The sequence below is a fragment of the Xiphophorus maculatus genome, chromosome 21 (assembly GCF_002775205.1).
Source record: "Xiphophorus maculatus strain JP 163 A chromosome 21, X_maculatus-5.0-male, whole genome shotgun sequence".
In the NCBI taxonomy this organism is placed as follows: domain Eukaryota; kingdom Metazoa; phylum Chordata; class Actinopteri; order Cyprinodontiformes; family Poeciliidae; genus Xiphophorus; species Xiphophorus maculatus.
Window position 1 is genome coordinate 24,803,707 of NC_036463.1, and position 17,799 is coordinate 24,821,505.

At 40.1% G+C, this 17,799-nt stretch overlaps 1 protein-coding gene across 1 annotated transcript; it reads right to left on the reverse strand.

The window, feature by feature from the left end:
- Positions 1-9,034: 9,034 nt before the first annotated feature.
- Positions 9,035-17,075, reverse strand: LOC111606294. The gene is made up of 10 exons (XM_023326812.1): positions 16,992-17,075; positions 16,292-16,335; positions 15,403-15,543; positions 14,286-14,390; positions 13,756-13,941; positions 11,937-12,714; positions 11,457-11,576; positions 10,676-10,744; positions 10,418-10,480; positions 9,035-9,313 (listed from the first exon to the last, which is right to left on the reverse strand). The coding sequence occupies exons 2-10, from the start codon at positions 16,292-16,294 to the stop codon at positions 9,087-9,089; spliced, it is 1,692 nt and encodes a 563-aa protein (XP_023182580.1). The 5' UTR covers positions 16,295-16,335; positions 16,992-17,075; the 3' UTR covers positions 9,035-9,086.
- Between the last annotated feature and the right edge of the window lie 724 nt (positions 17,076-17,799).

Consider the following 17,799-nt stretch of genomic DNA (forward strand, 5'->3'; position numbering starts at 1 on the left):
GTCTGAACGAGAGCTGAACAGTTAAAGTTTAATCCAAGTGGGATTAAAGATGGATTAGGGAGAAACCTTCTGATAGTTCTGCTGATAGCAGATCGACGAGGCACCATCTGACCCGATTCGACCCGATAACAGCCGAACCTTCAGATCCCCGTCTGACCAGAACGTCCTGCTGATGGAAACCGTTTGGACCGAGGAGTTCTGGTTCCTTTAGGTTCACGTTACGACTGAAAGTTTGGAAAATTCTCCAGCAGGAAAGATTTGGGTTCAGAACATCGGAGGAAACGAGCTCTGCTGCGTTTAAAACGACCTACTGAAACCGACCTCTGACCTCTGGTTCTCCAAAAGCAGGAAGTGGACTACAGCGCAGGGCATTCTGGGTAAATACAACCAAAGCTAACATGCTAGCCTAGCGCTAGCAGCAGAAATGGCTCCTGGTCTTCAGCCAAAGACTAAAGAGAAAAATCTGACGCCTCCATCTTGTTTCCATCTGGTGAAGAAGGAAGTTGCTCTCAGCGTCTTCAGAGGTTTTTGTGTCGTTTCCTTCAGTGGTTCTTGGTGCAGCGCCCCCACAGGCCAGGAGGGGAACAGGTTGGTTTGGGTCAGAACCACAGCAGCTGGAGGTGGAGCAGATGATGGAGTTTATAAAGTTTATAAAGTTTATAAGTTTGCTTTTGTCCTTTGAACAGGTGAGACCAGAGTAATGCAAAGTTTTCCCATAATTCATTGCAGCATGTTTGGAAGAACAAACTCAGAATAACTTTTCGAGATTACATGTCAGCTCGTTTCTCCGGGAGACAGCAGAACATTTTAATTTGAACTTTTAAACAAATCCAATCAGCTCTGAACTGGTATTTGAACACAAATTAAAAGTTTGTGGGACTGGCCCAAAGAACGCTGAAAGTTGGACCAAAGTCTCTAAAAGGTTTAAGTTTGGAAATTAAAACTTAAATAACGTCCAAGAGGAAATCCAGGAGGAAATCTGAACAAACACTGAGGAGGATAGAAGAGCGAACAGACCGATGAAGATCTGAGTCCGTTATGTTCTCAGCAGCGAACAGGACAGGTGTGGAGATAACGGCCGGAAAACCAGCAGAATCAGTTCAACAAACTAAACTCTGAAAGGTTTCCAGGAATAAAAACATGGAGCAGAATCTCATTAATCATTTCAGGAAGACACGACTGGAGGAGACAAACCGATTATTTTCTGTTGCCACGTCAGATTCATGTCAAATGTTCTCATTAAAACAACAACAGATGATCCATATTTACCTGCATAGAGACATCAGCAGGTTCTGCTTCACCTGTCTGTGCTGGAGGAGGACAGATGGAGAGGCAGACACACACACACACACACACACACACGCTGCGTGTCGGCGGCTCTCCTCAGCGTTTGTGTCCAGGTGTTGGAGTTCAGGGGATTTCCCTCCGTCTGTTGGCTGCAGAATCGTCTCAGGTTTGGTAAAAGGTTAGAATCAAAACTCTGAGCTGGAGGGTCAAACGAGGGTCAAATGAGGGTCAAACGAGGGTCAAACGAGGGTCAAACGAGGGTCAAACTGTCCTGGTAGAAGAACGGGGATGAAGAGCTGAAGGAAAGCAGGTGGCGCTGTTGATTGATTGGTCCAGAGCGTTCCTCGGGGTTAAACTGGTTTCTCCTGGATGGTTTCCAGTCTGGAAGCTGGACGGGAATCTGAGTGTTTATGTTTCTGAGGATTTTTACTCTTTGGAGCAGAAAGTTTCTGTTAATCCTCTAAGAGTCGAAGCGAATCATGAACAGTTGGAAATATTAGTTTTTGTTTTTGATAACGTCCTTTCAGTCACTTTTTTCTGCTACGCCAACAGAATTCGAAGCTTGGTCGCTCATGTTTCATCTGTCAGGGTTTAAACTTTTTACAGGTTTTTATCGAATACTGTTTTACATTTTTTATGATTGCTTTTAGTTTTGCCTTCAGCAGGGCCGGCCAAAAGCTTTTTGGGGCCCTAAAACCAAGATGGTTCATCGTTGCTAAGCTACTCTCTGTGTGTAGCATAGCTGCTAGCATTAGCATCGTTTGTAATTAGCTTACATCACACCAGTATTTCTATAGCTGCTGATTTTAACTTTACAGGAGAAACAAACTAAATTATTTTGCTTTTGAAAAGCAGAGTGGTATTTAATTTGTTTTAAGTATTTTAAACCAAAACCAGCTGATAAATTTACAGCAAACAAGTTAAAAAGTTTGATATTTTCTATTTCACCATATCAGAAAACAGATATTACAAAAACACAGTTCTTTAATGTGGTGGTCTTGTTAGCATTTTTAGCTAATGATATTAAGCTCTTGTTGTTTCTCCCAGCCGTGTCTTTATTTTATTTGCTGGTTTTGCCCGTCAGCCATCTTGTTTTGTATGGAATGCTGTGAGATTATTCCCAGAATATTTTAATGTGAGATAATCTTTAATCTGGAGCAGTTCTGATGTTTCAGAGTTTGGTTCGTTTTACGCGCCGCAGCCTTTTCCTCTGCTGCTCTGTGAAACCTCTCCGCCTCGTTAGTCCTCCCGTAATCTCAGGAGGCGTTCAGGGACCGTTGATTAGCAGCGGTGGGTCTCAACCTCCACTAAACACTGGATCAGGACGCTAAGCAGTGACGGCGCCTCTCCTCGCCAAATCCCGACCTTTTGCCGGTAATCTGGCTGTAATCCAGCTGATCTCTGCGGCGGTCGCTGCGGCGCGCTCACCTGCAGCGAAGCGACTGAAACAGGAGGAGGAGGAAGGCGTGCGTCATCCACCTGAACACTCATCAGCGTGTAATTCAGAGTGGGATCTGCGTTAAAATCTGATATTGTGGAGCAGGAATCATGAGTCAAGTGTTTGTTCGCCCACTCAGGCAGGAGGAAACAGAGGGATACAGGAAGTGATGAGGGGAGAAATGTGCTTCCTCCAGACTGTTCCAAGCAGCTGCCGCATCAACTAAACATTTAGTTTATTTACACTTTACCTGAATAAAATCAGCATCCATGTGTTTCCAAAAACCTGAAAATCTTTAAGACGTCGGCCACAGGAAGCGTGTTTTACTAGATTTATTAACAAATTAATGAATAATAACCTAAAATGTAGTTTAATCTGATATTTCTACCTATGTGATCAGATGGGAGAGTTGTCCTGCTCTGTAGCTTTAAGTTATTAAATTAGAAACTATAAGTTAAGCTACAGAGCAAATTTAACATTTTACTCAAGAAAAATTAAAAGTAGTTAAATCTAAATTTACAATAAAAACAGTAAAAATGATAAAAGATCTAAAGTTACTGATCAAATCATCAATATTTTATAATGATGTCATCAGAAAGAAAAATATAAATTTATGTGAAAGTTCTGGTATTTTAAAGGCTGGAAGGAAGAAGTAGGACAGATGAAAAGTGTTTTTATAATTTAAATTTTAAGCATCTGAAACACTTTTCCAAATCAATCATTTTCAAAATAAAACTTATTAAACTGATATTATTGGTCTGTTTCTCCTATTTGTCCTTAAAATGTTTTAGTTCTTCATTCAGTGGAGTTAAAGTATCCAGAACTAAGAGTAGCGATAATTTATAATAATTAATCTCACACTACATTATTCAGACCTTCTGTCTGCGCTGATGAACACTCACTCACCTCTGGATGCTAAACACTTGAAACTGAGAGTAAAACCGACATGCTGACCTATTTTCTGATCAGAGTAGCTCATGATTGTGACCGATCTGCGTTCCTGCCACCATAAATGATTCTTAAATAAGAAGCAGAACTTCCTGATGTACACGCTCTGTTCCAACCAGGAACAGAGCGTTATAGAACAGAGCATTAGTGAATTTTACCAACTTCACTGATGTCGGTAAAATGTTAAAGTGAAACAGACTCTGATGTTTTCTCGTTGTCAGAGTCAACAGCTTCATCTCTACATCCAGTTTTTACCTGAATGTCACACCTGAACTTCATCTAGTTTAGAAAACGTCGCATTTCAAACCTTCGTTATGAAACATCTGACAACAGGAGCAGCTGGTGAAGGATTTTCCCTCCACTCTGATCTATAGGCGCCGAGGTAAACCCGAGTGTTGCCTGGCTACTAATCACGCTGCATAATTTATGCTGACCTCATAACTAATGCAGGAGGCTGATAGGAGGCGCTGCTGCGCCCGTATATTGTTTCCATGGTGATCCATATTCATTACTGGACGCTGATGGAGCGCCGCTCCGGCTCCTCTGGGGCAGTTCATGTTTCCGAGCGCAGACATGTTGTCAAACCAAATGTTTCTGAACCAAATCTCATTCCTCAAAGCTTCAGCAGCCGGTGCTGCACAGACAGGAAATAGTGAAATAATTACAGGATCCTCTGATTCTGGTTGAGCTGAGCTACAAACCTGCTAGTGGCTTCTGGCGACATTGGTAGGAATGTAAGAATATCAGGTTTTCTTTACATTTTGTATTTTAATGAAGTAGAAAACAAACATTTGTGCTCAGATTCCCTGATTCTGACCCGATTCAGTGGACAAACCTTCATCATGTGGGATCAGATTAGAGACATCAGACGCTCATCGTGTTAAAGGTCGATGTCAGTTTTTCATAGTTAGCGTTAGCGGTCGCCACCGCTAGCTAAAATATTAGCTGTGCTAACCTTAAGGCTCTAATAAACATCAGTTACGCTAAAGCTAAGGTGCTGTATCAACATAGCATTTAGCAGAAGCTAATGCTAACACACTTAGCTTCAACCGTGTTGATACAGCATAGTATGTCGCCCTCAAGTGGGCCAAGTTTGTAATTACACATCTCTGTTGTAATTTAATGTAACGTCTTTAGATGTTTTCATGTTTTTGTCCTCATTCTGTTTTATTTTGTTCCAGTTTTTCTTGTTTTAACTGAAACAACAGAAAACAAGAGAACAGGAAACAGAACTGCTGCATCTTTAGCCCCTTCAAAACAAAAGCATGAATATAAACGTCTGGCTACTTGAAGAATTGCTAACAGTTAATAATAAAAACATCAAACTTTATTCAAGATAAATTTTACAAAACAATAAAGTAAATTAGCGCTTTACAAAAGAAAAAGCTAAGCTAAGCATTAGCTAAAGTGCTATGCTAAAAGTTAGCTCCACTATTAGTGGATTAGCGGATTGAATTCTGCTGTGTAGTGACTGGTCACAGTTAGTTAGTTAGTTAGTTGTAACTAGTCCAGTTCATTCTAAGCTTTAATTGAATCTTGGCAGATTTAAATGACCCAGTTGTTGACAGTTAACTGCACTAATATGTAGTTTCATATTTTTATCCTTTTGAGATAAATTTCCTGTATATATTCTGGATTATTTCTTTAGTTTTGTATTTATATTCTGTTGTTTCTCACTGATATATTGCTGGTTTTATACTAGTGTGTAAGAGCTTGACCTTTAACCTGCAGGAAGTAGCCCCTCCTCCTCGCTCAGCGATGCTGACTGACTCCTTTAGTCTGTCTGAACTGATTCAATCTAAACGTTGAGCTAAAATCAGCTGCAGTCATTAAATCTGGTTTCTGGTTTCCCACTTAAAAACAAATTAAAATCTCATTTCTAAGTTTTTTCCACTGAAGTGACAGACCCTCCTGAGTATTTTCTGTAAATCCAGTGATGCGTCTTAACGGAGACAGAGAGGTGACCTTTGCTGAGCAGGCGATGAGTTTCTCAGTTCTGATGTTTCTGTAGAAACATCCATTTCCTGTTTGTGGCTGCCGGACTCCCCGCGCTGCCCTGCGGTCGTGTTTACGTCCCGGAGAGCAGCTGCTGAGTCTCCATCTATAAATCATGGTGCAGGGGAACGGCTGAGGCTGCCAATAGTCTGCTGGCTGTTGCTAACGGTGACGGATGAGTGTGTAGCGGCGCGCGGCGTGGCGAGGCAAAGCGGCGAGCCTCCGAGGCTTTTCCTGTTAACGTCTAACTGCTTCGCTACAGCAGCTGTCTGAAACCGCCGCTGATGGATGGACCGGCTTCCTGTTGGAGCTTTTATTCTGAAAGGCGCTCCGAAGACGACACAGGAAGGGTTCAGTGGCGCCGCCCTCTAGTGGTCACAGTAACCCAGTTTCAGAAACGTTCCTCATGTTGGCTTCTGCTGCTGTGAGTCTCATGGCTGAACTTCCTGTTCCTCTGCATCCCTCTGGATTTACACTTTGGAGAAAGTCAGAGTTCAGTGAACGCATCGCTACGATGAAGACGGTCAGGTTCAACGCTTTGCTCCCAGTCTGCCAAGAGAACACCAGTAACACCACTAGAGACTGGACGTGTTTCATCAGCATCGTCTTATTTTCATGTTGAAGCAAAACTAAATAACTTCCTCAAAAGATGTCAGTCGGTTTTGGCCGGACATCCACTGAGCCTTACCAGAGGCACCAAATCACAGCGGGTGGTGCAACATGGCGGCTCTGGTGTGATACTGTCTTAAATCCAGTGACCAACTGGTTGTACTGGTTTCTGGTTCAAATGTCCAGCAGAACCAGTTCAGACAGGAAGCTGGTTTCTTCCAGCAGGAAGCTTCAGTTCCTCTGATTTATGACCTTCCTGCTGGTCCAGGAGCTGACGGCGGCAAATAAAGACAGAAGAAGAAGAACGGAGGAGGAGTGGATCAGAACCGATCCGTTACGGATGAAGCAACGGGTCAGGAAGTCTGCTACCTGCATGATGAAGAGGAGGGCGGCGTGACGAAGAGCCGGCTGAATGGAAGGAGACACGGGGAGCGATGGAGGAAATGTTCATGAGGAAGAGGAGGGAGGAGTGGGAGGAGGAAGACTGACGGAGGAGAGGAGCAGAAACGAGAGGAAGGAGCAGGAAGAGAAAACGAGAAAAATATAAACTAAGCAGAGAGATGATGATGATGATGATGAGGAAGAGGAGGGCGAGTTATCTGGAGGAAGAGTTGATTCGGTTCAGATTCATTTCCCACATTTTTTTCTGACTATTTAGTTTTTTTAGGAGTTGCTTTCATTTGAACTGGTTCTGCAGGATCTGCTGCAGAATCCTGCCGTTTGATTGGTTGTCATGGCGCCAGGTTGCGGTCGATGATGTCATCACCAGATTCAGAAACGTCTCAGTGTGAATCTTCCGGATTAGCTGAAACGAGTCGGGCTGCAGAAGGAAACCCAAATGACCCTAACCCTGACCCTGACCCTAACCCTATCCCTGACCCTGACCCTGACCCTAACCCTGACCCTGACCCTATGACCAGTTTTGATAATTTTACTTCTAAACCTTCATTTCTTCCATTTCTCACGTTTAGTTTGGTGATTTGAAAGTTCATCCGTTGTGAATATAAATCCCCGTCGTTCATTAAAACCAGAAGACTGATGGAGTTTTTCTCCGTTAAACCGACCCGAACTCTGAACCGCGCGTCGTTAAACCAGTTACCGTGGAAACCCCTGATCCACAGGTTAAGACTCAATCTGTTCAGACGTAGAGCTGCTTCTTAGAGTCAGGATGGAAACTGGAACTCCAGTCTGACACCAGTAAACCTCCCATTACCAGTTAAATGGCCGCCTCGGCTGCTTTTAAGACGTGCAGCATAAAAAGCAGCTGCAGCGCCGTAAATCTGGACTTTACTCACCAAACCTGAGACTCGGCAGACAGATTTATGCTGCGGCCCGTTTCCTGCTCCAACAGAACTAAAGATCCAGAGTGGAGCCGTCTGAGGAGGATCTGAATCCGTTTGGTCTGCAGACACAAACGTCTGAAGTTCTTGTTTCTTCGCTTCTATAAGCTGGAAAGTTTCTGTTTGGTTTGAGTTTAATGGAAAGTGTGAAGATTTGTTCTTCGTCTCAGAGATTCGGTCGGTTTTAATGAGACTTAGCTTCATCTCCTCGCCCTGATTACGCCTGTTGCTGTGTGACGGCGGTGTGTGTGTGTGTGTGTGACGGTGGTGTGTGTGTGTGTGACGGCGGTGTGTGTGTGTGTGTGTGACGGCGGTGTGTGTGTGTGTGTGACGGCGGTGTGTGTGTGTGTGTGACGGCGGTGTGTGTGTGTGTGTGTGTGTGTGACGGCGGTGTGTGTGTGTGTGTGTGACGGCGGTGTGTGTGTGTGTGTGTGACAGTGTGATCGCTGCTGCTAATCCAGATGCAGCCGCTCCAATCCTCCGGAACGACGCCACAAACACTTCAGGACAAACAGAATCAGGAGGAGAGCTTAACGGCTGAGGAAGACGAGGAGAGAAGGAAGATTTCTAACTGTGACCTCCTGAACCCTGGCTCATTAGCATACAAACCGCTTTCCCAACTGCTGATTGGTCCAAAACCAAGGCCAGGATGTGAAGCAGGAAGTCAGTTTGTGTTTATGTGCACAGACCATTTCCAATCAACTCAGGGGATTTCTGCTCCCTCTACGTGTGTCTATCAGCAGAGCACACACACACACACACACACACACACACACACACACACACACACACACACACACATACTTGTATTTCCCGAAACGTGAGGACTTGTTTTGGCGAGTGACTAGGTGGTTACACGTGGGGACCCAACTTTCTAAATGAGCTAAAGGCTTGGTTTTAGGTTTGGATTTTTTTTAGGGATATTGGAACATGAAATATAATCTTTAACATAAAAATTAATCAAATTTAGAAAATCAAAAATCTGTCAGGTTTTTGGCTCCATGTGGGGACATGTCCATCACCAACTACCACCAGGTGGCACTGTGTAATTTTTGGGAACACAGTTTGTCAAATATGAGCAATCCTAGTTCTTTTAAGTCAATAAACTGTGTTATATCAGATTTGTTTTTGTTTAATGTTATTTTTAAGTACCTGGTAACATGCTTAATGCCAACCATCAATAATGGACTACATTTTCTGGTTCTATGTGAACCATTTTATTGCATAACTTCCAGTATCTTGTTGCAAAAAATATACATACAATCCAACATGCATGTACTAAAATGAAATGTATTCATTGATATGTATCCATAAACATGAACATACAGTATGCATACATACTTGCATTACAAAACTTGACTGCAGCTGTCTCAAAACTTCAAAACCGGCAGAAACTCCAAACAAAATCGACGTGGTAATGGCACTAACAAATGATCCGTTTTCTTTCACAGTAACAAAAAGGTCAACGCTTACCTTCTTTTGAAAGTCTCTCGTTTTAATGCATCTATGCGATTTTTCACATAGAATTTAATCCCTTGCCATGTCCTGTCCTTGAGGGCTACTGGTGAGGTTTCAATGCACTTCATACACTGGGCTTTCCCAGGAACCTTTCCAGAGTCAATACAGTCCATGAGTGTTTTCTCCACTGCCTGGATTTCTTCTTGGTTCCACTTCAGTCTCTTCTTTTGTGGTGGGCCTGAAAAATAATTAGGGGCACTTAAGTATTCTTCAATGAAAAAATGTTTCAGTCTGTATGACAGAGCAAGTTATAAAGCTATCATGAAAACATTTCTTTACTACAGCTGTAGTAAAGCATTATTTCATATTTAAGGGTCAGCTGTCAGCTCCAATAGTTGTCACTGTTGAAGCTGACAACTGGTAGTGAGAGAACACATAAATCTCCCCATCCTTTATAGAAGCATCAGCAGGTACAAGAGAGAATTAATTGTACAAAATACTTCACAAGCATAAATAATTAAGGTCAAGGGGATGTTCAAAAAATACGACAAAATTGTTTAAAATATCATCCATTTCAAAAACACTTCACCAAAAGGAAGATTTTGAGTGATTTGATGGTGGCTGGAAACTCGGTGAGCCTACGTTAAGAGAGCATCAACATAAGCGGGGCTCTCTAATGGATAAAACTTAAATCTCCCTTTGTCACAGAGTCCAAACTGGGAAAACTCGCAGGGCCTGATAAGTTCTCCTAGCACTATAGGTTTTGGAAATATTTTATAGGTGCAGTTAAACAGAAAGATTAAAATAATCACCCAAACTACCTTTGATCAGTCTAGTTAGTTTGCTGTTTGAAGACAGTTCAAGGTGGCAATAAGAGAGAAGGGGGAGAAGAAGTAAAACCAAACTTTTGCTTGAGGGTATGCAGTCAAATGAAAATTGAGCTATTCTAAAGTTTTATATGTAGAGATATCATGTGATCCTCATGAGATTATAAAATGAGGAAGCCTAATTTTGACACCACACAGACAGTGCTGTGAAATGTTCATTATTTACCCATTTGTTTAGTTCAATAAAAAAATTAAGGAAATATTGGAAATAGGTTTACACCTGATAATGTGAAATATTCAATGAACACTAAATGTGTAAAAAATAACTAAAGGTTTACATGTTCTCAAGCCTGGCTTGCAGGAGGAACATTCAGTTGAGACATTAGACCCGGTGGTTATAATTTCTTTATAATAAAAATTTGCAGTCAGATAAATTCTTCAGTTTGAAAGATGTGTCTGGCAACATTTTTAAAGCTTCTGCTCATTGATAATCTCCAAGGAGGAAGAGAAACTACCGTTAGTCGTGTTGGAGTTGCCAGAGACTTCCATGTCTGCCAGTACCTCGTCATCTGACCTCTCTGTTAAACCAAAGAAATCTCAAAATATTGGACAAAATGATCAGTTACAGAGTACATTGAAAATTTGTATAAATGACAGAACCCAAAAATGACATACATGAAAAAGAGTAATGATAGAGGACAGTGGCCTCTAAAGGTTCAATATTTATCAGAAATCTACAATCTCATTTTCTTCACGCTTATAAATATTCTTACCTTTTGCTGAGGGCAGATCATTGCTTTGTCCAACTTCAGTGGTGCATCTCCTGGTCACCCCAAATTGACCTAAACAAAGGTATATTAAGTAAAAGCGTATTCAACAGTGTAAGCAGTCAGTATGTTTACTTTATACAAGCATTTCAAATAATTAGCTTAACAGTTTAACTTTGTACTAATTTCTTAACAGCACTAAATCAAAAGCTGCTGGTATTGTAATTATCTAATTTTTACCGTCAACATTTAGTTTGGCCCTGTTAGCAACACTTTTTAAAACATTTCTCCTTTTATGGATGAAACTATCAGACTCATTTCCATGACCTCTATCTATCCATCAAATGTAAAAAAAAAAAAAAAAAAAAAAGATCTTGTAATGGAAACGGCACTTATTTGAAAAAACTTCTTAATGTCGAGTAAACCATTTTTATAATTCCAAGAGGTGTTTTTTCAGGGGATTCGATAATCCCCAAATTCACTAAAGTGTCAGGGAAGCACTTTTTCACATGTCCACATCCCTGGCAGTGATGGATGTGATATAGTCAGTCAACTTAATGTCATAAAATCTGGTTTCCAACTTCCAGGTGAGAAACAAGATGGCAACAGCTTAACCTTGTGGTTTTCTGACAATTATTCTAAAAATCTATTTTATGTAATCGAAATATATTATATATAATAGACTAGAGAGTAAGTTAAAATGCCTAAGCACAAATCTAAAAGTGCACTGCTGTCTTGACAACAGATTGTACAAAAGGCAGAAATCAATGTATTTGTGATTCCTCACCATTTTCTACTTTTTTGTTGCCATCCACATCTGGTGATCTGGAAGATGAAGTACCAGCATCCCTCTCAGCTGAGTCAACCTCTTCTTCAGTGTCTGATCCACTGTCCACAGACATTTTCTCTGAAAAATGAAATAACAAATATCCATCATATTAAACTATGAAGCATTGCATATGCTGTCAGCACAGTCTTAGCGCTTTTCCTTGTTCTATGGCCATTCAAGTGAGCAATTTACAATGGGAAATTATGATTGAATTTCCCAAAGATTAAAACAAGCAAACAAAAAAACTACAAGAATTAGAATATGTAATATAAAAAATGCCTGCTGAGCTACTTCTTCCTACTGTTGTCAATGTCTGACACTCAAACTTTTATAGATGTCATCTTTTTTTTTTTATTTACAAAGTCAAAATCAAAATAAATAAAACGTGCCATGCCAGGGGGTCAAATTAAATCTTCACAAAAAAATATACCAATTTACCTTGTGGATCAATGCTGATTTCATCCAGATTTCTTCCTTCGAAGTGGGAGAGCTGTCCTCTTTCTAGTGCCAGCAACACTTTACTGATTTTTGCCAACTGTAATGTCCCTTCAGGCAATCTATAATACTGACGATGAACTCTAATGTCATGGCCAAGGAAGTCAGCTAGGTCATCCATTTCATTGTCCTTTAGGTTAAGTACCTTTGACATGGTGGCCATGTGCTTCCTCAGTTTGGTTGAGGACAATGCTCCAGGGTGTTTTGCTCCACAGTTTTGAGCCATCTCACGAATAATATCCGATCCTCTGAAGTGATTGAGAGTCTGTGGTCTCCCGAACATGTATGGATTCTCATCCAACACGTCACAATTGCGGCGATTTTGGACAAGCAACTCCATTGATGATGCCATATTAGGAGCTAGGAGAATGGGAACCTTTCGGCCACGTTTGCCTTTTATCTCAATTCGCTGGAAGTGTTTACACAGCTTCTTTTCAAGTTCTGACAAAGCAAGCTCCACATCTGGATGGGTGACAGAGGTATCTCTCAAGGTGAAAGCGTTCAGTGGCATCTTGGATACTTCTCCCTCTCTTCTCCGGTTGAATATTATCACCTCACAAAGCGTGATCTTGGCAAGTTCAGCCCAGTTCTTCTTTACAGCTTCTTCCTTCAGGTTCCTCTGGCACTCCATCCTTTTTGTGTCAAGATACTGGTGCATTTTCCTAACGTCTTCAGCAAAGGGAATAAGCTGAGGAGCATTCCACTTAGCCTCATTCAAAGTCTTAAGAGCATGGGAAGAGACACACTCGCTCCATCTGGTCTCACAGATTTGTTTGAAAATTCGCACATTGTGAATGGTATTCTCATCGCCTGAGATCATAGCCTCACATTCAAGAACATTTGCCACTTTCTTGAGGTTGTGACCCAACTTGAGTGCTAAAGATGGCGTTTTGAAGATGTTTGTTCTTTCATCCAAGCCAGCCGCTTTCTTAACTGCATCTATAACATGAGGGAAGTTAGCTGGCACAAAGAAGTCTGGGAGCGTCTCCAACTTGCCATCTTTCTTCCCTTGCAGAACAACTCGTGTGGTTTCGCGCATCTTCTGTCGGATGTATTCGTGTCTTGTAACATCTTGACCATGTTTGTTGAACAAATGTTCTCCAAATTTCAAGATGCACTTCTCACTTTGGACAACTTTTGCTACATCATCATGGTGCATGTCACGTATTAGTTTCCAAAACTGTGCATTGACGCTGTCTGGTACTGGCTCTGCATATTTGCAAATGGCTTGGACTCGAGATGTTCCTGGCTTCAGTCCTTTGACTTTTTGACTGAGATAACACCTCTGCATATGCCTCCACAAGGATTTCCGCTTGAGGTAACCCTCGCAGTTGATGCAATGCAAGTAATCACCAGCTTTTGCAGATTTAGTGCATTGTTGGCGGGGAATGAGCATTCCTTTTCCCTCTTTAATGACTTTATTATTATGGGCATGGTTTCCTTTGTTTCTTATCAAGGACAACTGCAGCCGTCGTTCTCTAGAACCTTTGGGGCATTTCAGTGCACTTTCCACTTCTGGTATATCACTGTGTTTTGCTTCTAGATGACGTGCCATTTTGCTGTAAGGTTTGCTACAAAATGCACAAAAGTACCTTTTATTGTAAGCCCTACTGCCATCTCCCTTCTTCTTCAAGGTCATGACTGTCACATCAAGTGAAGAAGATTCTCCAGGATCTTTTGCATCAGTTGAAGAAGATTCTCCAGGATCTTTTGCAGTCAAGGAACTAGAAGTGGTCACACGCATTCTCTTAAGTGGTTGGACTTCCAGAGAAGAAGTATTTTTCTGGGCTCTTTTCTTCCTCTTCTTGAGCTGTTTAACGTCTACTGAACTGTCACTGTCGTTTAGACTGTCACTCTCAGATTCCTCAGAATCGGGAACATACTCTTCCTCAGTGATGTCAGAACTTGATAGAGATGCTTCTGAGTAGCAAAGCATTTGTTTGTTTAGCTAAAATTATTTTTTTAAAAAAGAGAGAAATTACTTTCAGATTATTTCTCAAACATATAAACAAATCAGAAGAAGTGAAATATGTACAACTAGTTTTAAAAAGTTCATTAAAAAAGAAATACTCCCAATACTAGTATGATTTCTTTTAAATTTTTTTGGTGCTTGTTAGCTCAAATGTTTTTCCAACATTTTTAAGCATCCTCAAAAAGTGACAGATTTACCAGCACATGGCGACTAACTGAGTTCTTGGATAGTTTGGTTTTAAATACTACAAAAAAATAGAATTTCTAACCTAAGTGAGTCTTAACATTAGGTTGGACTATGATATTTATAAATAAACTTACAATCACACTGTCAGTTCTTGTAAGCTCAGGCACGCTCATGTCCCCTTCAGTTGGTGTTGGACCAAGGATGATGGTATCGTCGCTCTCATCGGATGACTGTTTTGACTCCAAAAAATTATAAGTTTAACAATTAAAATGTGTCCATGCCTAAATGAACTGTTACAATTTAATACAGAGCTACAGTTAACTTCTACTGTATCAAGGTATTTAGAAATCCCAAAGATGTCACATATTAACAGCACCAAAAGTGCACAGGCTCCTTCAGATTACACTGGAGATTCTGCATTTCATGGTGTATAATATGACAGCGCAGTACTTAATAGAGTGGGTGAGAGGATAAATAAAGCAAATGCCTTGCTTACAGATTTAATACAAACCATGAAGTGATCCACCCAGATTTGTTACAAATATACCTAAAGCTAATATTCTGCTGTGTTCAAATGTGACAGTTAAAAATCAGACACCATGGCCAATTACTTTTGGATTTTGGTATCCATTACCACCTAATCTAACCTACTAAATTTAGATTAGATGACACTGAAACTATGCACATTTATTTTATATTTCAACTTGACAGGCCATTGGAATTTCATAGACTGGAAGATAATAAATGCTTCAGAGTATTTTGGGTTTAGTCCTGATTAGTCCATGTCTGGGTCTCTGGGAAGCATCTAGTGACACCTTGTATTGTAATAGACACTAAATAAATTTGAATTGACTGACAAGGTGAGTCCCCCTCAAAGAAAGCTCCTGTGCACAGTCTAAAGTTTCAGGTTACATGATTTTGCAAAGCAGCCAAATACCACCAAATGTATTTCTTCTCTGATAAGCAGCGTCTGCATCGTGACGTTGGACACTTGAAATCTTGTAATAACTGACAGTATTTTTGTTTCACAAAACTTTTAAAAATTGAAAGACGTTTTTATCCAGCATTAAAGATAGCTATGAATTTGTGTTGATTACATAATTATAGTAAGTATTAAGAAATCTGCAAGAAGATTTTCTTGATATTTTTACAATAATACTGTCAAAACAGCTCAAGCCACACATATAATGGTACATTTACTAACAGTTCTCATCTCTGGGTACATCAAGAAAAAGGTGAAGCAAAACTAACCATTAAGCCCTTCTGATGGAGAAAAGACGTGTTCTCCCTCACTTCATTTGTTGCCTTTGTGACGAGCTTCTTGTGATGAGCCTCACATTTATTGTGATGGGCTTTAAGTTTCTGCAGGCGACGAGCTTGACGTGTTTGATCCTATAAAACACAGAAAACAAGCATTGTAAATGTCCACATCTGTGAAATTAAACAAATTGGAGACACAGGCCCCAGATCGAACTGGCACCTGACCACATTGAGAATGATGCATCCAGGTGAAACTTTAAGTCAAGAATCAGCAACTCCCAGGGTTTAGGGGTTGCTACAGCACACTTCATTCAAATCAAATCATTCTCCAATAGCTTGTTATAAAACATTTGTTAATGATCCATTAATTTGAGTCAAGTGTGGTGGAACAGGAAAACATCTGTGCAGGACATCAGCCTTTATAATCAGTTAAAATAAGTAGAAGTGAATCACTGGGGTATTAAAACATTTTCACAATATTTTGAAAATCTGAGAATTCTTAACAGGCCTGATTTCAGTCATCATCTATGATCCAGACATGTTAAACACAAGGTGCCAACTTGGATGGAGACATATTGTCAAGATACAGCATTCCTCCCAAACTCAATACGACAAGCTTATATCAAAATGATCTTTTTCAAGCATTTCTCTGCATAACAACATTTTTGCCACTTCTCTACAGCGAAAATAACTTTCACCACTGTAGGATTTGTAAATACTAATGCACATGTTCATTGGTGAAGACAACTGGGCAGCAACTTTTCCAGACTTTAATTTAGAACAATATTTAAATTAGCTATGCAGTATGAAGAGTACATGTGAGCTAGAATGAAACTGAAATACTGTCACATCCTTTGAACTTATTCATAGGCACACTTACCATTTGCCTCTGCTCTGGATCAAGCCCAAATGTCTCATCTGTAGCTGAAATTTAAAAAGAAAAAAGTTAATATCACCTTAAAACAATTCAGAGGCTCTGCATCTCCTATATTTGGTCTTCTCAAAATATTTCTGGGTCTTATCACTAGGTTACAAATGTTAAATTTGGGATTAGAAATAAATATCCGACCTGCAGTATTCAATAATTTCAGCAATTCTTTAAAATTTCTAACTTTTTCAATTTAATACTCAAGATTGGAACAACTAGACTAAGGGTTATTAAATAAAATTATCAAAGTTATAGCAAGTCAACAATGGTCGAATGCAAAAAGGAAAGCAGTTGACCTGGGTTCTACCAAAGCTTCCCCCCTAACACAAATCTCTATTTCCTTGGACATTTAGAAACAACTGGCATTTGAAGTAAAATCACTGACAGATGTGCTGAGCCTTTTCTTTGTTTAAGAAAAACCTGACTTGGTACTCTTAAATCAAACATTAACTGATATTGTGGTAGCTTCTTCTAGGCAACTAAAATCATGTTAAAAAATTATAATTTTAATAGACTTCTTGTCACACCTCCCTTCTCTCACCTGAGCAGTTATAACTCGCATTATATTGATTTAGTGGAAACAATAATGCAAAACAACTTAAATGTGGGAAAAACATTGTGGGCTAATGCATCTTTCCCTGAGGTAATTCACCTTTTAAACTGGAACAGCTGGGTGTAGACTCTACTCCACCGTCACTCCTATCACTGGATCTACTTCTCTGGTTGGCATTTTCCAGGAAAAAAAAAAAGCATTCAATGATTATAAGTCAGTGTCAAAGGCCTGAAATTAATTTTGCCAAAACAGACCCCCCCCCCCCACCTAAAGTTATGATGCTGAAGTTAGTTTCCAATTCAAACCTCCTGATTCATCCTAATATACCCTCCCCCACTCCTACACCCCCCCAAAAACCCCATAAATCCCAATCTTTATTATTTTAAAAAGGATGTAGTCTGGTGTAATGTGGCCTGAAGGCTCCCTTCCCAGCAGAATCAACCTTTATGCACAAGGCATCCATTTACTTCTGCCTCATGTTTTAGCTCCTCATGTCTATCGTCTCTCAATTCAGAGCACATGTAAAAAGTTATTACTCTTAAGTTATTACTCTTTTCAATCACACAAGCAGGGCCACTGAAAATATTGCATATTTCATGATTTCTGCTCTATTAAGTTTGCATGTTTCAAACTTAGCTTTTTTTATTTTGCATTTGAGTCATTTTTGTGAGCAGTCATATTTTAATAACTTATCCTTTTTTGGTTAATTGTCACTTTTATTTCTATTTATTTGCTGTAAGACTGGACCTCAATAAATTGAAAATAAAACATGCATGCTTCTCATTAGCTGTAGCTAGGCTAATGTCAGCTAGCCATCCTAGTGAAACACAATTGAAACAGTTTTTACAGGTCAACACGTTTAAACAACATTTAAAAGTATATCTGACTGAGTGATATAATAGATAAT

What these genes read in the sequence shown, in the direction of transcription:
- LOC111606294 (XM_023326812.1), bottom strand. An exon ending in CAAGAACTGACAGTGTGATT is followed by an intron (nt 13,942 to 14,285) that starts GTAAGTTTATTT and finishes AAATAATTTTAG; the next exon opens with CTAAACAAACAAATGCTTTG. An exon ending in AAAATACTTCTTCTCTGGAA is followed by an intron (nt 12,715 to 13,755) that starts GTCCAACCACTT and finishes CATGCTCTTAAG; the next exon opens with ACTTTGAATGAGGCTAAGTG.